Raw genomic sequence first — 19,328 nt, 5'->3', positions numbered from 1 at the left:
CAGGACATCACAACTTTCTCCAGGAAAATATACATTAAGTTTTTAAATAATCATCTTTTTATCTCTTTTGGAATATAACCTACTTATTGCTTATAGCACATTTTGTAATTGTGGACAGACTCATGAATGATGTGACAGTAGATTTAGAGAAGCTAGATTTTACCTTCTGTGAACCATCTTCTCTCTAAATCACACATTTATTTTGATTATACCCTTTTTCTTCAGTGTAAAGATGGGCTGTAGAAATGTGCCTTGATAAATGAATGAAGTAAGAACAAGTTTCAATCAAGGGGTCAATCTAAGACTTTGAAATTAGGTGCAAGAAGTCCTTAGAGGACCTGGAGTAATTTGAAAGGATTGACTAAGGAATCTTAATGGAACCCTGTCCAGATAGATCTGTGTAATATTCAGATTCTAGTGAGCTTTAGAGAGAGGAGAGCATTTTCCAGTGAAACTCTCAGAAAAGGAATTGCCAGGGGAGAGAAGGACCCTTCAGCTTCATTCTTGGTCTCCTTTCCTTCCTTCCCTCCCTGTGGCTAGAAGAGGACTTTTTTGAATTTTGCAAAGTCTTTGGACTACTCATCTTTACATAGGTATACTAGAGTCAGGCATGCTAGGGCCAATACTAGATGGATGTACAAAGAGCCTTGCAAAGAAGCTACCTGGCACCTAAAGGGGATTTCTTGAGTATCCCACTAAGGAGAAAAAAAAAATTCAACAGGAATTTTGTGTTTTCTAAACTTGCTCCCCTAATTCTCCTAGGTTCTATATGTAATGGTGGAATAATCTGTCCCAGACTTTTAGGAAGATGTTTTGTTAACAACTATTCTACCTTAGTAAATACTATAATTTTATAAAATCTACTAAATCTTACTAATTAAAATCAATGCACAATCATTTCAGGAAACACACCTATTGAGTTCATGAGTTATATGGTACCAGATATACTGTCCTCCAACCTCTTATGGTTAACCCCCCCCCCGAGGGGATCAAGTGGCTGACTCTGGAGACCTGTCCTATATCTGTCTGTTGTATCAGAAATGCTTTGGAACACTGAAGATGAATTGATTATAATAATAGTACATGCCCTATAACTTGCTTTCTTTTTTCCTTTTCCTCAATATTTTGTTTTTCCAAATACATATAAACATAGTTTTCAACATTCATTTCTGTATGATTTTGTGTTCCAAGTTTTTCTTTACTCCTTTACTTCCATTTTTCCAAGACAGCGAGCAATCTGATATAGGTTATGAAAATGGTTATGTAAAATAGGTTGTATAAAATCTTTTTAAACATATTTGCATTTTTGTCATGTTATACAAGAAAAATAAGGTCAAAAGGGAAAAACCACAAGAAAGAAATGGCAAAATACCAAAAAAAGGGGGGTGGGGGAATACTATCCTTTGATCCACATTCAGTCTTTATAGTTTTCTCTCCAGATATGGATGGCATTTTCCATCCCAAGTCTATTTGAATTATCTTGTATTATCACATTGCTGCAAAGAGCTAAGTCTATGATAGTTGATCATTATATAATTGTGTACAATATTCTCCTGGCTCTGCTTACCTCACTCAGCATCAGTTCATATAAGTCTTTCTAGGCTCTTCTGAAATCATCCTGTTCGTTTCTTATAGAATAGTATTCTATTCCATTACATATTCCATTACATTCATAAACCATCACTTAATTCATTCATTCCTCATTTGATGGGCATTCATTCAATTTCCAATTCCTTGTCACTAGAAAAAGAGTTGTTATAAATATTTTTGCACATAGAGGCCCTTTTCCCTCTTTTATGATCTCTTTAGAATACAGACCCAGTAGTAGGACTGCTGGACCAAAAAGTATGCACAATTTTATAGCCTTTTGGGCATAATTTCAAATTGTTCTCCAGAATGGTTGGGTCATTTCACAATTCCACCAACAAAGCTTTAGTGTCCCAGGTTTCCCACATCATCTCCAACATTTGTCATTATCTTTTCCAGTCATCTTAGCTAATCTGATAGGTGTGATGTAATATCTCAGAGTTGGCTTATTTAACATTTCTTTAATCAGAAGTGTTTTGGGGTATGTTTTCATATGATGGCTTTAAATTCTTCATCTGAAAATTAATCTGTTCATATCCTTTGACTAACAATTGGGGAATGACTTGTATTATAAATTTGACTCAGCTCTTTATATATTTTAGAAATGAGGCCTTTATCAGAAGTACTACCTGTAAATATTTTCTTAGCTTTCTGCTTTCCTTCTAATCTTGGGTGCATTGATTTTATTTGTGCAAATTATTTTAAATTTAATGTAATCAAAATTATCCATTTTGTAGTTCATAATGTTCTCTAGTTCTTTGGCCATAAATTCCTCCCTTCTCCAAACATGTAAACTATCTATTGCTCTCTTAATTTTGCTTATAGTATAACCCATTATATGAACCTATTTTGACCTTATTTTGGTATAGGGTATCTATATATCTATAGAGAGAGACATAATTGGTCTATGCCTAGGTTCTGCTATGCTGTTTTCTAGTTTTTTCAGCAACTTTTGTCAAATACTGAGTAGAACTTGTTTTCTTGAACCACCTGCCTTCCTTTTTTTTTTTTTTTTTTGGGCTGGGGCAATTGGAGTGACTTGCCCAGGAAGTGTTAAGTGTCTGAGATCACATTTGAACTCAGGTCCTACTGACATCAGGGCCAATGCTCTATCTACTGCACCCCCTATTTGCCCCAAATCACATGCCTTCTTATCAGCTTGCACTTAGTCATTTGTTTTTATAATGTCCTTTGGAATTTTCCATAGCATTTAAAAATTTTCACTAATACTATATCATTTCAATCTTTTTTTTTTCCCTCCAAACTTCTGTCTCACTTTTATTAAGTTTTTCGGATTAAGCATTAGATCTAGATTGCAATCTTGGCTCATTCATTTACTGATTAGGTAATCTTGGAAAAATCTTTTTGTCTTTTTGAACCTTAAGTTCTTCCTCTTTAAAATAGAGATGTGATTATGGCATTATTTATATTTGTTCAGAGTCAAACTTTAATGAGAATCTTTGGAAAAGGTTTTAATAGTTATAAATTACTATGTAAATGTCAGTTGTATTGTAGTAATATATGTATGTGTATATTTGTGCATACATGTATGCGTTTTACTCTTTTTACCAACTTCATTGCAAGATAGGAACTTTTTTTGTTTTTCATTCTTGTCCCCAGTACCTAGAACAGTGCAGGAAAGAAGTCCCACAATTTTAATTACCATGGGAATTGTTTTTAGTTAAAATTTAACTTTATTAGATGTCAGAGAAGTTATGCTGAGAAGAAAGTAGGAAACAGTTTGGTTGGGCCATAGTCCCCTCAAACATTGAAGAATTCACACTGAAGAGAAATTGGGCATGCTATCTATCACTGGGGCAAAGCCTTCAGTCACAGCTCATTGTTAAATCAATTTCAGAGAATTCACACTGGAGAGAAACTATAAATGTAGTGAATCCAGGGAAATCCAGGGTGTAGTTGTATCTTTTATCCATAAGTTATTATTAGGCCTTAATTTTGAAACTTATACCCAACTTTACCTCTCTGTTTGATTTTTGTTTTCCTTCTTTTGACATTCCTTTTTTTCTTTCTTTTTCTTTGGCTTGGGCTTCTTTATATTTCTGCCCAGTATTTAGTAGTTGGTTTTTATAACTATCATTGCCATTGAGAGCATTATGTTCTCCTTTTGTTGGGTAAATTAGTTCTAACGTGATTTTTTTTCAAAGGGGAGGCAACAGTACCTTTGGAATCAAGTTTTGGGGTCACATTTTGAGTCTGCCATGTTCTGCTTTTATAACTTTGGATAAGATACTTCACTTTCACAGAACTTTAAGTGTTCTCATCAATTGTACTAGATGATTTCATAGCTTTTCTTCAACTACAAATTCTGTGATCCTTTATTTTGTAGCTGTGTCTTATGATGTTTTTAACAAAATGTATCTATGATTCACTAAAGCTTCTGCAGTGATTTCTAGTTTTCCTTTTGTGTTGGTTATATAGAAGTAAGGGATTATAGATGTACACCTGGAGTGACCTTATAGACCTTTTGGAACGAATTTTATAGAAGAGGAATTTGAAGCTTGCGGAAAATAATTTATTTGCTCAAGGTCATGCAAGTAGTGTCAGAGATATGATTTGAATCCGGATTTCTTTGATTTCAGGTCAGTTTTTTAGGCTCAGAAACTTGAAGTCCTTTTTATTCTCCTTCATACTCTCCTTGCATTACCAGTTATGGAGTCCTGTCCATTCCATTTTCACAATACTCTATTTTTCTTTTTCCCATTTATCTCCTTTATTTCTTTCTTGCTCATGGTTTCCAAACTCATAGTTTTGGGCTTTGTTTACATAATGCATATATTATTATAACAATAGTCATACTAGTCTTAATATCTTTTAGTGTATGCCTCTTTTCTATTTAATTATACATACATCCCAGTGACTCTAAATTCCTGGCTGCCAATATATGTATATATATAAAAACTTTATTCCCATCTACAACTTAACATTTCCTCACAACTGTCCACCTTAACCCTGCTTACATTTTCCACTAAGCCCTTTGGAATATCTGACTAAATTTAAATCATAAATCTTTTCCATTCTTACTTGTCTATCTTCAAGCCTTCACCAAAATCAGGTCTCTCCCACCTCCTCTCCCCGATTTCCCCAGTAATTTATAGGTTTCCATATCCATATGTAGTCTCTGTCCTAAGTTCTAGTTTTCCATTGCCAAATGCTATTAAGAATTTCTCAAACTGGTAATCCTCTAAGTATCTCAAATTCAGCATTACCAAAACAGAACTTATTATCTCCCTTTCATCCTATTGTCTCCTAGACTTCCTTATTACTGTTGAAGGCATCATCATCTTTCCATTTACCAAGGACCTACATTCTCAGTTATCACCATACATACTCAGTCCATTGCCAAATATTGTTTCTAACTTTAAAAAATCTCTCACGTATGTCCCTTTATCTCCATTCATTTTGCCACAATTTGAGTTCAAGCTTTCCTCACTATCACTCCCAACAATACAGTGACCTTTTAAACAAATTTTCCTGCCCTAAATCTTCTCAATTCAATCCATTGTCCACTCAGCTGTCAATATGTTTATTCTCAGATTTAAGTCTGATCACATCAGTTTCTGATTAGTGAATTCCCTTGCCTCTGGATAAACTTCAGGCTCATATGTAGTATTCCTTTATTTGACATTTAAATCTCTTCATAACATGGACCCTTCCTGCTTTTTTATCTTCTTTCATTCTACTCTCTTCTATGTATTCTATATTGTAGGCACTAATCTACTTATATTATGCAGGTGCCTTTCTATACACCTGTCTCACAAAAAGATATGACCCTTCTCCTTGATAGGCTAATTTTTTTACATGCACAAATAGTCCCATTTATCCTTTTACAAGAGATTGCATCCTTTCTCTCCCCTATTCTCTCTCTTATCTCTTTTTATTCCTGTCTACTAGATTCTTCCCTTCTGCCTACAAAAATGCCCATGTCTCCTCCATCTTCAAAAATTCTTCACTTGATTCATCTATCCATAGGATAATCTGTCATTCTATTCTTCCTTTTGTGACTGAATTCCATGAAAAGGCCATCTTAATTATAACCTATACGCCTTTTCTTTTTCCTCTCTTATTTTAACTCTGTAGTTTGGCTTTCAACTTTACTGATCAACTGAAATTACTCTTTCCAGAGTTACCAATGGTCTTTCAAATGTCAAATCTAATCAATTCTCATCCTTTTTGACTTCTGTGTAGTCTCTGACAGTGTTAATCATCCCTTTTTTCTTTTTTAAAATTATAATTTTTTATTGATAGTACATATGCATGGGTAATTTTTTACAACATTATCCCTTGCACTCACTTCTGTTCCGACTTTTCTGTTCCCTCCTTCTACCCCCTCTCCTAGATGGCAAGCATTCTTATACATGTTAAATATGTTATAGTATATCCTAGATACAATATATGTGTGCAGAACCTTACAGTTCTCTTGTTGCACAGGAAGAATTAGATTCAGAAGGTAAAAATAACCTGGGAAAATGAAAGTAGTCCACATTCATTTCCCAGTGTTCCTTTTCTGGGTGTAGCTGATTCTGTCCATCATTGATCAATTTGAACTGAATTAGATCTTCTCTTTGTCGAAGATACCCACTTCCATCAGAATACATCCTCATACAGTATTGTTGAAGTGTATAATGTTCTGCTCATTTCACTCAGCATCAGTTCATGTAAGTCTCTCCAAGCTTCTCTGTATTCATCTTGCTGGTCATTTCTTACAGAACAATAATATTCCATAATATTTATATACCACAATTTACCCAACCATTCTCCAATTGATGGGCATCCATTCAGTTTCTAGTTTCTAGCCACTACAAAAGGACTGCCACAAACATTTTGGCACATGCAGGTCTCTTTCCCTTCTTTAGTATTTCCTTGGGATATAAGCCCAGTAGTAGCACTGCTGGATCAAAGGATATGCACAGTTTGATAACTTTTTGGGCATAATTCCAGATTGCTCTCCAGAATGGTTGGATTCTTTTAAAAGTCCACCAACAATGCATCAGTGTCCCAGTTTTCCCACAGCCCCTCCAACATTCATCATTATTTGTTCCTGTCATCTTAGCCAATCTGACAGGTGTGTAGTGCTATCTCAGAGTTGTCTTAATTTGCATTTCTCTGATCAGTAGTGATTTGGAACACCCTTTCATATGAGTAGAAATAGTTTCAATTTCATCATCTTAAAATTGTCTGATCATATCCTTTGACCATTTGTCAATTGGAGAATGGCTTGATTTATTAAAGCTTTTTTATTTACAAAGCATATGCATGAGTAGTTTTTCCAACATTGACTCTTGTAAAACTTTCTGTTCCAAATTTTTCCCTCTTTCCCCCTCCCCCTTCCCCTAGATGGCATATAGTCCAATACATGTTAAATATGTTAAAATATATGTATACATATTTATACAGTTACTTTGCTGCGCAAGAAGAATCAGATTTAGAAAAACAAAAAACCAAAAACCTGGGAAGGAAAGCAAAATGCAAGTAAATATCAACTGAAAAAGTAAAAATGCTATGTTGTGGTCTACACTCAATTCCCATAGTTCCCTCTCTGGGTGTAAATGGCTCTTTTTATCACAAAACAAGTGGCACTGGTTTGAATTATCTCATTGTTGAATAGAGCCACATCCATCAGAATTGATCCTCATATAGTCTTCTTGTTGCTGTGTATAATGATCTCCCGGTTTGGGGGCAGCTAGGTGGTGCAGTGAATAAAGCATCAGCCCTGAATTCAGGAGGACCCCAGTTCAAATTTGATCTCAGACACTTAACACTTCCTAGCTGTGTGACCCTGGGCAAGTCACTTAACCCCAGCCTCAGGGAAAAAGAAAAAAAAACAAAACAACAACAAAAAAAATGATCTCCTGATTTTGCTCATTTCCCTCAGCATCAGTTAACATAAGTCTTTTCAGATCTCTCTGAAATCATCCTGCTGGTCGTTTCTTACAGAACAATAATATTTCATAACATTCCTATACCACAGTTTATTCACCCATTCTCCAGTTGACAAGCATCTATACAGTTTCCAGTTTCTGGCCACTATAAAAAGGGCTGCCACAGACATTTTTGCACATGTGGGTCCCTTTTCCTCCTTTAAAATCTCTTTGGGATATAAGCCCAGTAGAAACACTGCTGGGTCAAAGGGTATGTACAGTTTGCAACTTTATGAGCATAGTTCCAAATTGCTCTTCAGAATGGTTTGATCTGCTTACAATTCCACCATCAATGTAGCAGTGTCCGAGTTTTCCCACATCCCCTCCAACATTCACCATTATCTTTTCCTGTCATCTTAGCCATTCTGACAGGACTCACCCTTTTTTCTTGATATTTTCTTCCCTCTGTGTTTCCATGGTACTACTGTCCTGGTTCTTCTCATACCTGTCTGCTATATACCTACTATATTCTCAGTTTTTTTTTTTTTTTTCTGGATATTCACGTATCTCCTGCTAATTTTGAGCATTTCCAAAGGCTCTGCCTCTAGACTCTTTTCCATTCTCCCTATGCTATTTCACTTGGTGAGCTTATCAGCTTCCATGTATATGCAGGTGATTTTCAGATCTGTTTGTCTAATCCTAACCTCTCTCCTGACTTCAATTTTTACATCTCTAATTGCCTATTAGATATCTTGAACTGGATGTCCTATAGACATCTTAAACTTAACATGTCAAAAAATGTAGTTTTTTCCCCCAAGACCTCACCTCTTCTTGACTTTTCTATTACTTATTGTTAAGGATACCATCACCCTACCAGTTACTCATATTCACAACCTTGGTGATCATTCTCAACTCCTTAATCTCTCTTACCCACCATATCCAATCAGTTGCCAGGTCTTGTCATTTTTACTTTTAAAACACCACTCATTTAAGCCCTCCTCTCTTGACTTACATGAACTGATGCTGAGTGAAATGAACAGAGCTAGAAGATCGCTGTACACTTCAATGTTGTATGAAGATGTATTCTGATGGAAGTGGATATCTTCAACATAAAGAAGATCCAACTCACTTCCAGTTGATCAATGATGGACAGAAACAACTACACCCAGAGAAGGAACACTGGGAAGTGAATGTAAATTGTTAGCACTACTGTCTATCTACCCAGGTTACTTATACCTTCGGAATCTAATACTTAACGTGCAACAAGAAAATTGGATTTTCACACATATATTGTATCTAGGTTATACTGTAACACATGTAAAATGTTTGGGATTGCCTGTCATCTAGGGGAGGGAATAGAGGGAGGGAAGGGAAAATTTGGAAAAATGAATACAAGGGATAATGTTATAAAAAATCACTCATGCATATATACTATTAAAAAATTATAATTGTAAAATTTAAAAAAAAAAAAGCCCTCCTCTCTCCTCTGATTATTGCCATCATCCTGATGGTCCAGAAGACTCTCATTCCCTTACCCCTGGACTGTTGTGTACTGATTTGCCTTCATATGTCCCCAGTCCAGTTTATTTTCCATTCAACTTTCAATTTTATCTTTCTAAAGGACAGATCTATCATCCCCTTATTCTTATTCAATCAATTCCAATAACTTTATATTGCTTCTGGGTTGTAAACTCTGCTTGGCTTTTAAAACCCTACATAACCTGGTCCCTCCTACTTTTAAAAGTCTTACACTTTCTTTTTGCACCCTTCCTCCCAATATATTATTAGATCCAGTGACATTTGACTGTTCCTCATATAATGATACTCCCATCTCCTGACATTTTTGTTGGCAGTCACCCAGGCCTGGAACTGTCCCTTCATCTCAGTCTTCTCTAGTTTCCTTCAAGTCTCAACTGGAGTCTTACCTTCTTTAGGAAGCCTTCCTTAATTTTAATGTCTTTCCTTTGAAATTATCTAATTTTCTCTCTTCTTTTTATCTTCTTCCCTCCTTCCTCCCCCTTCCCCTATTAATTTCCCTCCTTTCTCTCTCCCTCCTCCCCTTTCACTTTTCCCTCTACTTCCTTCCCCTCCTCCTCTTCCTCCCTCCCTTTCTCTCTCCCTCTTCATATCTCTCTCTCTCTCTCTCTCTCTCTCTCTCTCTCTCTCTCTCTCTCTCTCTCTGCATAGGGTCACACAGTAAGTGTTGGAGGCCAAATTTAAACCAGCCTCTTCCTTATTTGGTATAGTACTTTCTGCTCCACCATGTGGCTTGTCGCAGTGCCCAGCACATAATAGATGCTTAATAAATCCTTGTTGACTGACCCATCTCAGTGACTCCTTTCTTGCTGTCCCCCACACCTGCAATATTCCATCCCCCACCCTGCCCCTTGTAGTTTTCCTGACTTCCTTCCAGACTGTCAAATGCAAATCTCACCAACTCCAGAAGGTTCTTCATGGTCATGCAGGCTGCTAATGCCTTTCCTTCTCAAAGGCCCCTCATCAATTCTGTATCTATATTATCTTGTTCTATTGTGTTGTAATTTTATTGAGGCCAAAGCTATTTTTGCACTTTTTTGTCTTCTCGGAGTTTTAGCACAGTGCCTGGTTGACTGAGTATGATCTACTGCCAGGTTAAAGTATTACCTCTATAATTGTCTCTCTCTACTTTTCTCCACCCCCCCAGGGACCATCAGTTATTCACCTTTGTTTTCTGAGAAACTTCTTAGCTTTACTTTTAAGGCTCTTTACAATGTAGTTTAAATGTATCTTTATAAAGCATCTAGGTATCACAGTGGGTAGTGCCAGACCTGGAGTCAGGAACATCTGTTTTCAAATGTGCCTCAAACAATTACTAGTTATGTGACCCCGGGCAAGTTACTTAACCCTCTTTGCCTCAGTTTCCTTATCTGTAGGATGAGTTGGAGAAAGAAATGGCAAATCTCTCCAAGAAAACTCCAAAGGGGTCATAAAGTCAGACTTCACTGAAAATGACAAAACAATACCATCTTTGTAGGATTATCTCCCACCACTCCCAGCTATATTTAGGTTTCTTCTCCTCCTTCAGTCATTGTTGCCTTATCCTCTTACCTTCACTTAGACTTAGCAGGAACGCTTCCTTAGTCTTAGAAAAGTGTTTTTCCCCTCTTTCTCTCTTTTCCCTATAGTACATTTTAAAAGCTCTTCTATATATTGTTTTATCCTGCATTTATTTTTATACATGCCATATCTCTTAAAGACTTAGCTCAAGTTGTAGCTTTCACATGAAGACTCCTCATTTGCTAGTGCTTTCCCTTCTAAAACTAGATTACACAAATGAAGGTGGTCTAGCTGTACCTGATCTAGAACTATATTAAAAAGCAGCAGTCACCAGAACCATTTGGTATTGGCTAAGAAATAGACTAGTTGATCAGTGGCATAGGTTAAGTTCACAGGACAAAATAGTGAATAACTATAGCAATCTAGTGTTTGACAAACCCAAAGATCCCAACTTTTGGGATAAGAATTCATTATTTGACAAAAACTGCTGGGAAAACTGGAAATTAGTATGGCAGAAACTAGGCATGAACCTACACTTAACACCACATACCAAGATAAGATCAAAATGGGTCCATGATTTAGGCATAAAGAATGAGATCATAAATAAATTAGAGGAACATAGGATAGTTTACCTCTCAGACTTGTGGAGGTGGAAAGAATTTGTGACCCAAGGAGAACTGATGCGGGCGTAGCCTCCTTTAAGATTCCTTGTCTGATTTCCAACTTCCTTTGGGAGTGATCTTTGATTTACAAGATCTGGTCAAAACCACCCTTTTGTATTCCTAGGGGAAAAGATCTATATCTTAGCCAGTTTTGGACTTGTACCCAGCCCCCACCGGATCTGAGCTGGCTTGAGTTTTCAGCCCCCATTCTAATGATCTGCTTAGATAACCCAACCCCCAACTATCTGCTTAGGTTTCCCCAAAACAGTTTCTTCCTTATCTGAAAAGCCCGCCAAGAATCTGTCCTTCCAGGAATCAACCTGGGCTCCGCCCATCTGCCCCTTCAAGCAGATAAAAACAGCAAAAGTAGAATCATCCTTTGTCAGAGAGGTCTCTGTCCCCACCGCTTTCAGCATATATATTCCTCCATCTAATGCCGTTTACTAACCAGATTTTAACCTTGCTTTCAAACCTTGCAATAAACATCTTTTATCAATCTATGTTTTCGGGCCTATAAATTCATTTACAGGGGACTCTTGCTACCACTAGTCCTGATTTAACTTTGTATCCTTGTGCCGAATCCTAAAGGGTTGCAGGGGAGATCCATGTGACTCCATGTACCCCAATCCTGCCACTAGACCTTAATTAATCCTATTGAGGTATATATCTCAGCATTAGGTATTTACCTCATCAGAACTAGAGATCATTATTGATCACAAAGTAGAAAATTTTGATTACATCAAATTAAAAAGTTTGTACAGACAAAACTAATGCAAACAAGATTAGAAGGGAAGTAATAAACCAGGAAAAAATTTTTACAGTTAAAGGTTCTGATAAGGGCCTCATTTCCAAAATATATAGAGAACTGACTCTAATTTATAAGAAATCAAACCATTCTTCAATTGATAAATGGTCAAAGGATATGAACAGACAATTTTCAGATGATGAAATTGAAACTATTTCTACTCATATGAAAGTGTGTTCCAAATCACTATTGATCAGAGAAATGCAAATTAAGACAACTCTGAGATACCACTACACACCTGTCAGATTGGCTAAGATGACAGGAAAAGATAATGATGAATGTTGGAGGGGATGTGGGAAAACTGGGACACTGATGCATTGTTGGTGGACTTTTAAAAGAATCCAACCATTCTGGAGAGCAATCTGGAACTATGCCCAAAAAGTTATCAAACTGTGCATACCCTTTGATCCAGCAGTGCTACTATTGGGCTTATATCCCAAGGAAATACTAAAGAAGGGAAAAGGGACCTGTATGTGCCAAAATGTTTGTGGCAGCCCTTTTCATAGTGGCTAGAAACTGGAAAATGAATGGATGCCCATCAATTGGAGAATGATTGGGTAAATTATGGTATATGAATATTATGGAATATTATTGTTCTGTAAGAAATGACCAACAGGAGGAATACAGAGAGGTTTGGAGAGACTTACATCAACTGATGCTGAGTGAAATGAGCAGAACTAGGAGATCATTATACACTTCAACAACAATACTGTATGAGGACATATTCTGATGGAAGTGGATATCTTCAACATAGAGAAGATCTAATTCAGTTCCAATTGATCAATGATGCACAGAATCAGCTACACCCAGAGAAGGAACACTGGGAAATGAGCGTAAACAGTTTGCATTTTTGTTTTTCTTCCCAGGTTATTTTTACCTTCTGAATCCAATTCTTCCTGTGCAACAAGAAATTCAGTTCTGCACACATATATTGTATCTAGGATCTGCTATAACACATTTAACATGTATGGGACTGCCATCTAGAGGAGGGGGTGGAGGGAAGGAGGGGAAATTTTGGAACAGAAGTGAGTGCAAGGGATAATGTAAAAAAATACCTATGCATATGTACTGTCAAAAAAAAGTTATAATTATGAAATTAATTTAAAAAAAACAAATAAATTTCAACTGAAGCAATTAGATTTTGCTCCAGCCTCCAAAAACAAAAAAAGTAAAACAAAACAAAAAAGCTAGATTACAGAAATTGTGTGTGTACGTGTCTGTCTGTCTGTCTGTCTGTATGTATTTTTATCATGTTGTTTTCTTTGATAAAAGGGAAACTCCTTGAGGATGGGAAATTTTTCTCTTTAGTATCACTAGCAGTTAATAGTGCTTGCATCTAGTAGGTGATTAATAAATGTTGATTATTCTTCCCTGTTATGTAAGATCTTAGAGGATAGGTCTGTTTATTTTGTTTTTCACATTTTAGTGCACAGTACCTTATGCATAGAAAAGGGATTCAATAAATGTTAAACTAAATTGAATTGATTTTCATCTCCTTGGAAATCATGGCTGAATTTCTTCTTGTGAAGTCTTTAAGGTTGCTTTATATATTTATCTTTGCAGCAGGAGAAAATAAAATTTATTCCTCTTTTGGGTTTATGTACAGGTCTTGGTAAATACTGCTTGCTGTTTCTTGATGTTGGTGGCCAAGTTAATCCAATGTGTTGTATTTGGTCCTCTTCGAGTGAGTGAGAGGCAGGTAAGTGATTTATATGCATAACCAACACAGATAAAGAGTAGTGCTAAGCTGTCTAGTAACCAGATATTTGTGTATATGTGTGTGATTTTTTTTGAGATTCAAGGATGATGAATATTCTTAAAGGTCATATTTTGGAGTCTGAAAGAAATTACTCAAGAGATTTTCTATATCAAATACAGAATCTGTTTCTTTTTGAGACATTAGATAACTTTCTCTTGTATCTCTGCTTATGATATATAAATCAGGTATATATAGGCAATATATCCCTTTAAAATCATTCTTCTCACCTACAGTTCTGGTACTCAGTGGATATTTATTATAGAGAATAGTTTGTCTCTTTAAAAAAAAAAAAAAAGAGTTCAGAATAGTCCTTAAAAGAATGACTATTCCATTTTAAAAATACTGGATCCTGTAGGTAGATAAACAGATTAGCTGACTAGCTAGTAAATACTGTTTAATTTTAGGTGTGGCACTGCTTCTTTGTAAGATGGAGCATTTTCACCCAAAGGATTTCTATTTCCACCCTTTCCTGGTCCTTTGGAACCTTAATTCTATAATGATAAACAAAAATGGCCTGGTGTAGCAACTTGTTATGGTGGGCAAAATGTTGGTTTTTGAACCACCATAAAATCTTGACTCTGTCCTGACCTTTCTTTTTGGTCTTTGGGCAAGACACTTTATTTTGGGGAGCTTCAGTTTCCTTGTTATATAGCGAGGGTCTTGGAGTAAATGTTTTTCCCTTTAGGTCCCCTTGTAGGTCTGAGTCTGTGATTCTGTGAACTTTAACATTGATAAATGTGATAGGTTCTGGAGCATTTTCGGGCTTGCCATTTTAGAATTACGACAGGATTGTGACTAGCATGCGCTCCTGGATTCTAAGCAGTACTGCCCTTATTTTTTTGTTCTCAAGTTTTTTCATTAGAGAATTAGTCCAGGCGCTAGGTGGCACCAGAGTGCATATAACGCTGGGCTTGGAGTCAGGAAGACTTGTCTTTATGTTCAAGTCCAGCCTCAGACATTTACTAACTAGGTTTACTAACCAGCTTTATGATCCTCCCCTTCCCCCCCCCAAAAAAAAAAAAAAAGGGAAACTAGGAAGGTTTAGGCAGTTTGCTGTACATGTGGAAACATATAGATACAATGTTGAACCCATGCTTTTGGTTAGGGTGATCCATGAAAAGACTCAGCTAACTCTACTGCTTTTTTCTTTCTTCCCCAAATATTACTTACCCTCTTTGTTGGGTTTGAATCTGATGATGCATACAAAAATATTCTCTATATGATTCTTAACAGTCTGAGCATTTTAAAAAGTTACTCATCTAAATTACAAGGCTGAACTCCAAATAATAAACCCATGATAAAACTGCTATCTCCTGAGAGAGAACTGATGAACTCTGAGGGCAGATTGAAGTATACTTTTTTCACTTTTCTTAATGTTTCTTTTGTTTATTGTTTTATGATTTTTTTGGGGGGGTGACAACATGGCTCATATGGAAATATATTTTGCATCATTTTACTTGTGTACTTGATATATTACTTGCCTTCTCAGTGGCTAAGAGGAGAAGTGTAAAAGAGGGAGACAATTTGGAACTAAAATTTTTTTTTAAATATTTAAAAAATAAAAAAATTATAGTGTTGCATGACAAATATATTTTTTCAGCACTAACTCTACATGATAGAGACTTCTATAAATGTTTTTCAGATTATTAAGAACCATATAGAGAATATCTTTGTATGGTAGGTTGTCTAATCCATTATTACCTTGTCCTATATAAATGTGATATGTTATAGATTATATAATATAGCCTATTATAATTTATCTTACCAAAAGACTTGTTTTTGGTGGCTTGGAACTATCCAAAATAAATAAGGTCATAATGGGGAAGAATGTAATATCAAACTCCAAGATGTTAAATATATGTGTAATCAGATAAATTAATATCAGATAGAATAATAGGGTGCTAAAGATGAAAGGGATCTCCAATATCAATTAGTCTAGTTCCTTTTTTGAAGATGAAGAAACTGAGGCCTGCAATAAAATTTTAGAATAAAATTTCATATATAAGCAAAGGGTCAACTTGTTAGAACATTAGAAGTATAAAAGTATACACACATATATCTACCCTTAATTGTAGTCTTCTTAATTGGAGGAAGGGGAAAAAAGTAAAAAGTACATAGCAAAAAACAAAAGAAAACCAACAAGGAATTAAAGAAAATCTGAGAAGCTTTGAAAAATAATATGTAGAATTTATTATATTTACATAGGTTTTCTTGAAATGGAAATTTATTGGTCTGCTGAGTACATGGCAGTGTTTTGTTTTTTTATTTTTTCTCATTTTGTATTTAAATTCAAAAATATTACTGGCAGGTAAGTGGCACAGCGGATAGAGCACCAGCCCTGAGGTCAGAAGGAGCTGAGTCCAAATTTGGTTTTGGACACTTAACACTTCCTAGTTATGTGACCCTGGGCAAGTCACTTAATCCCAATTGCCTGAGTCAAAAAAAAAATTTTTTTTAATATTTTAAAAAATATACATTTTTTTTAGTCTAGACTTGAGGTTTCATTTGTCAATGCAAATCAACAATAGATCTGTAATTTATCATTTTAGAAAAATGAAACTTTGAAATGGCATAATAAGCATTTTTAACACGTTTCAAATAGCAAGAATTTTTGGTCATAGCTAGGATGGAGGACTAGTGTAATCATTCCTTATCACTATAACATATATATACCAGAGTCATTGAGAAACAGATTTAGAACTCAAAGCCAGTATCTTTTACATAAGTGCCTATTTTCTATGTTATTTCAGAATCTATAGTAAAAGAATCAATGCATCATTTTTGCCTGTGCCACCCTCCCTCTCTTTTTTTCTTTTCCACTATTGATCATCGTATTGCCTGTTTTTTAGAAGTTAATATTGAAGTTATTTGTTGAAAGGCAATCTAACTAGCTAAATGCAGATATTTATCCATGACAACTAACTTGGGGTGTAAAGAAATCTCTTGGTATGTGTGGTGCTCATGATGGTAGATTCTTTAATGAACTTTTTTCCATTATACTTTTTCTCTTTAGCACCTAAAGGACAAGTTTTGGAACTTTATCTTCTACAAGTTCATTTTCATTTTTGGTGTGCTGAACGTCCAGACAGTGGAAGAAGTAGTGATGTGGTGTCTCTGGTTTGCTGGACTTGTGTTTCTGCATCTGATGGTGCAGCTATGCAAAGACAGGTTTGAATATGTAAGTTTTCAGAATGGCTTTTCTTTTTCTTAATCACATGGTTCTGGCAGCTTTGAAATAGAGTATGAGTCAGTAGCCCTGTTTTCCCTAAGATGCTAGTCCTTCAACAGAAAGATCTCAGGCTCTTATACTCTTATTGTCACTTGCACAGGTGGTTTTTGTGCTGCTTTTCAATTGATTAAGGGATTCTTGAAAGACCTTTATACTCTGAAATTTCCAACCTCTGCCCTTTCCCTTCTGGGCTAGTCCATCCCACAGAGTTTAGTAGAGTTTGTTTAAAGACATAAACTGTTTTACTTAGTGCCAAATTATCTTTGCAAATGTAGAGATATACAGTCTTCATAGTTTAAAGCTTTAATCATTCTCTTTCAGCATTTGGTGTTTTATCTCTTTCTGATTATCTTGTCTTCTCTAACCCAACTTGATAGCTGCCTTTTACTGATAGTGTGCAACAATCCCTTTCAGTCACTATTCACCCTGAAAAAGTGAGGCAAGGCTATTTTCTGTCTAGATCCCAATTCTGCCCTTCTCTCACTTTGGGTAAAAACTTGAAGCTCAGCAGCTTCCTTAATTTCTGTCTTTAGAATTTTCCTGACTAACCTGTTCTGGTCACTTCAGCATTATAGTCAGTTGCTCCTCAATGAAGTTTTCTCTATCAAATTTTTAGGAATTTACTAAAATATTATAAAGTCTTTTATTTTTCTAGCTAAATTAACCATCCTTCCATATTCCCACGTGCTTGAATAACTCCCAGCCTTCCAACTTAGTCTCCCAAATTTTTTCATAGTGATTCCAAATATACATATAGAATAAAACCTTATGCTATCCTGGATCTGCTTAGTCAAAATGATCAGTAGCACCAACCTCACCAGTGAGGTGAATGACAAAGTGTTTTCGCAAAACTATGTAAGAACTCACAATTGTTCTTCTCATTATCTGTTATTTTGGCTAAATTAACCAATGCATAATGTCAGTGTATATCAGAGGACCACTCATCACTATCCGAGGAGGGAGGAGGTGAGTGTTGTTTATGTGCAGCTCTTATCACATGCAGTCATACAAAAACTCCAGTGAGGAAAACTCTGGTTTTGATCAGGAAGCTAAATATCTTCTGTTCTTCCTCTGTGTGTGTCAGTTCAGCAGTTACTTGATTCTATCTTTATTTTACTCCAGCTTTCGTTTTCTCCTACTACACCAATGAGCAGCCATGTCCGAGTGCTTACTCTTCTGATTGCTATGCTGCTCTCCTGCTGTGGATTAGCTGTTGTCTGTTGTGTGACGGGATATACCCATGGAATGCACACACTGGCCTTCATGGCTGCAGAGGTGAGACTTTCACTGTTCTCTGGTCATATGCTTACTTGTATTTTCCTCTATATGTTTTCAAGGGTGTTTACAGATATTTACAAAAATGGGAAAATGATACTTAAAATCTTCATCCATTAAGAATAGTAAAGTTAAGAATAGTTCTTAATTTTGAAGAAGAAAAAAGTCTATTCACCAAAACATAAACTGTATATTGGGCCCTTAGAATGGGATGAACATGATATTGTGCTGTCACAGAAAAATGACTTGAGGGATCCATAATAACAACCAGTCATAATTTATTAAAACATTAGGGAACAATTTATCGACGTTGAGCAAGATTTACTATATTCTGATTTATGCTAACTGTTTTTAAAGTTCTATTTTTAATTTGTCCTTATATTTGATGTGGGTATGTTATTTGAGAGAGATAGATATGGATAGATGTTTGACTCTGTCATCCATAGAACCTAGGTTGAAGCTCTCTCTCTCTCTCTCTCTCTCTCTCTCTCTCTCTCTCTCTCTCTCTCTCCAACAATTACTAAGCTTTGTCTCCCTGGAGAGATCACTTATCAATCTTAGTGTCACATGCAATCCTTTGAGACCATTTTTTTTCAGATTCTATATTTGTTGAGCCACATCGTTGTAGGTAATTTCCACACTGGTAATTTCTACGTTGTTGAAACCATGGGTCTGAGACAAAAATGTTATTTGAAGACTAAAAAAATTAATCTCATCTTTAGTTATGATAATGAAACATTCTAAAATCTCAGGAATGGCAATGTCATACCAAAAAAGGTATTAATTTAGACTTCATTAATCAGGAATTTGTTGGAATAGGGCTAAAGTTTACTTTTTGGTTCAGTAGAATTCTTCATAATACAAATAAACAGTAAATAAAATTGAAAGTAGAATATTGAATATAATTAGGAAAACAGGTTATTGTTGTTGTTGTTGTTTTAAATTTGGAATCTTATATCAGTCTGTTTGAATTTGAGGTGTTTAACTGTCTTGTTTGGCAGTACATTAAAAGCCACTTTATGAAACTGAATAAATAATTTACTGAAATATTCTTTAAAACTAAAATGTTATTCGTATCTTTTATTTTTTTTATTGC

General features: G+C 35.6%; 1 protein-coding gene across 4 annotated transcripts in view; it reads left to right on the top strand.

Annotated features, from left to right (window-relative positions):
• AMFR (autocrine motility factor receptor) overlaps positions 1–19,328 on the top strand; it is a 61,126-nt gene that overhangs the window by 16,938 nt on the left and 24,860 nt on the right. For all 4 annotated transcript variants that reach the window (XM_074293459.1, XM_074293457.1, XM_074293458.1 and 1 more), the window contains exons 2-4: positions 13,576–13,668; positions 16,742–16,906; positions 18,080–18,232. In XM_074293459.1, coding sequence (XP_074149560.1) covers positions 13,576–13,668; positions 16,742–16,906; positions 18,080–18,232 — 411 coding nt within the window. The remainder of the gene's footprint in view (positions 1–13,575; positions 13,669–16,741; positions 16,907–18,079; positions 18,233–19,328) is intronic.

The sequence above is a fragment of the Sminthopsis crassicaudata genome, chromosome 2, assembly GCF_048593235.1.
Source record: "Sminthopsis crassicaudata isolate SCR6 chromosome 2, ASM4859323v1, whole genome shotgun sequence".
NCBI classification, from domain to species: Eukaryota; Metazoa; Chordata; class Mammalia; order Dasyuromorphia; family Dasyuridae; genus Sminthopsis; species Sminthopsis crassicaudata.
The sequence above is the reverse complement of the archived record's forward strand: the minus strand, read 5'-3'. Positions and strand labels throughout refer to the sequence as shown.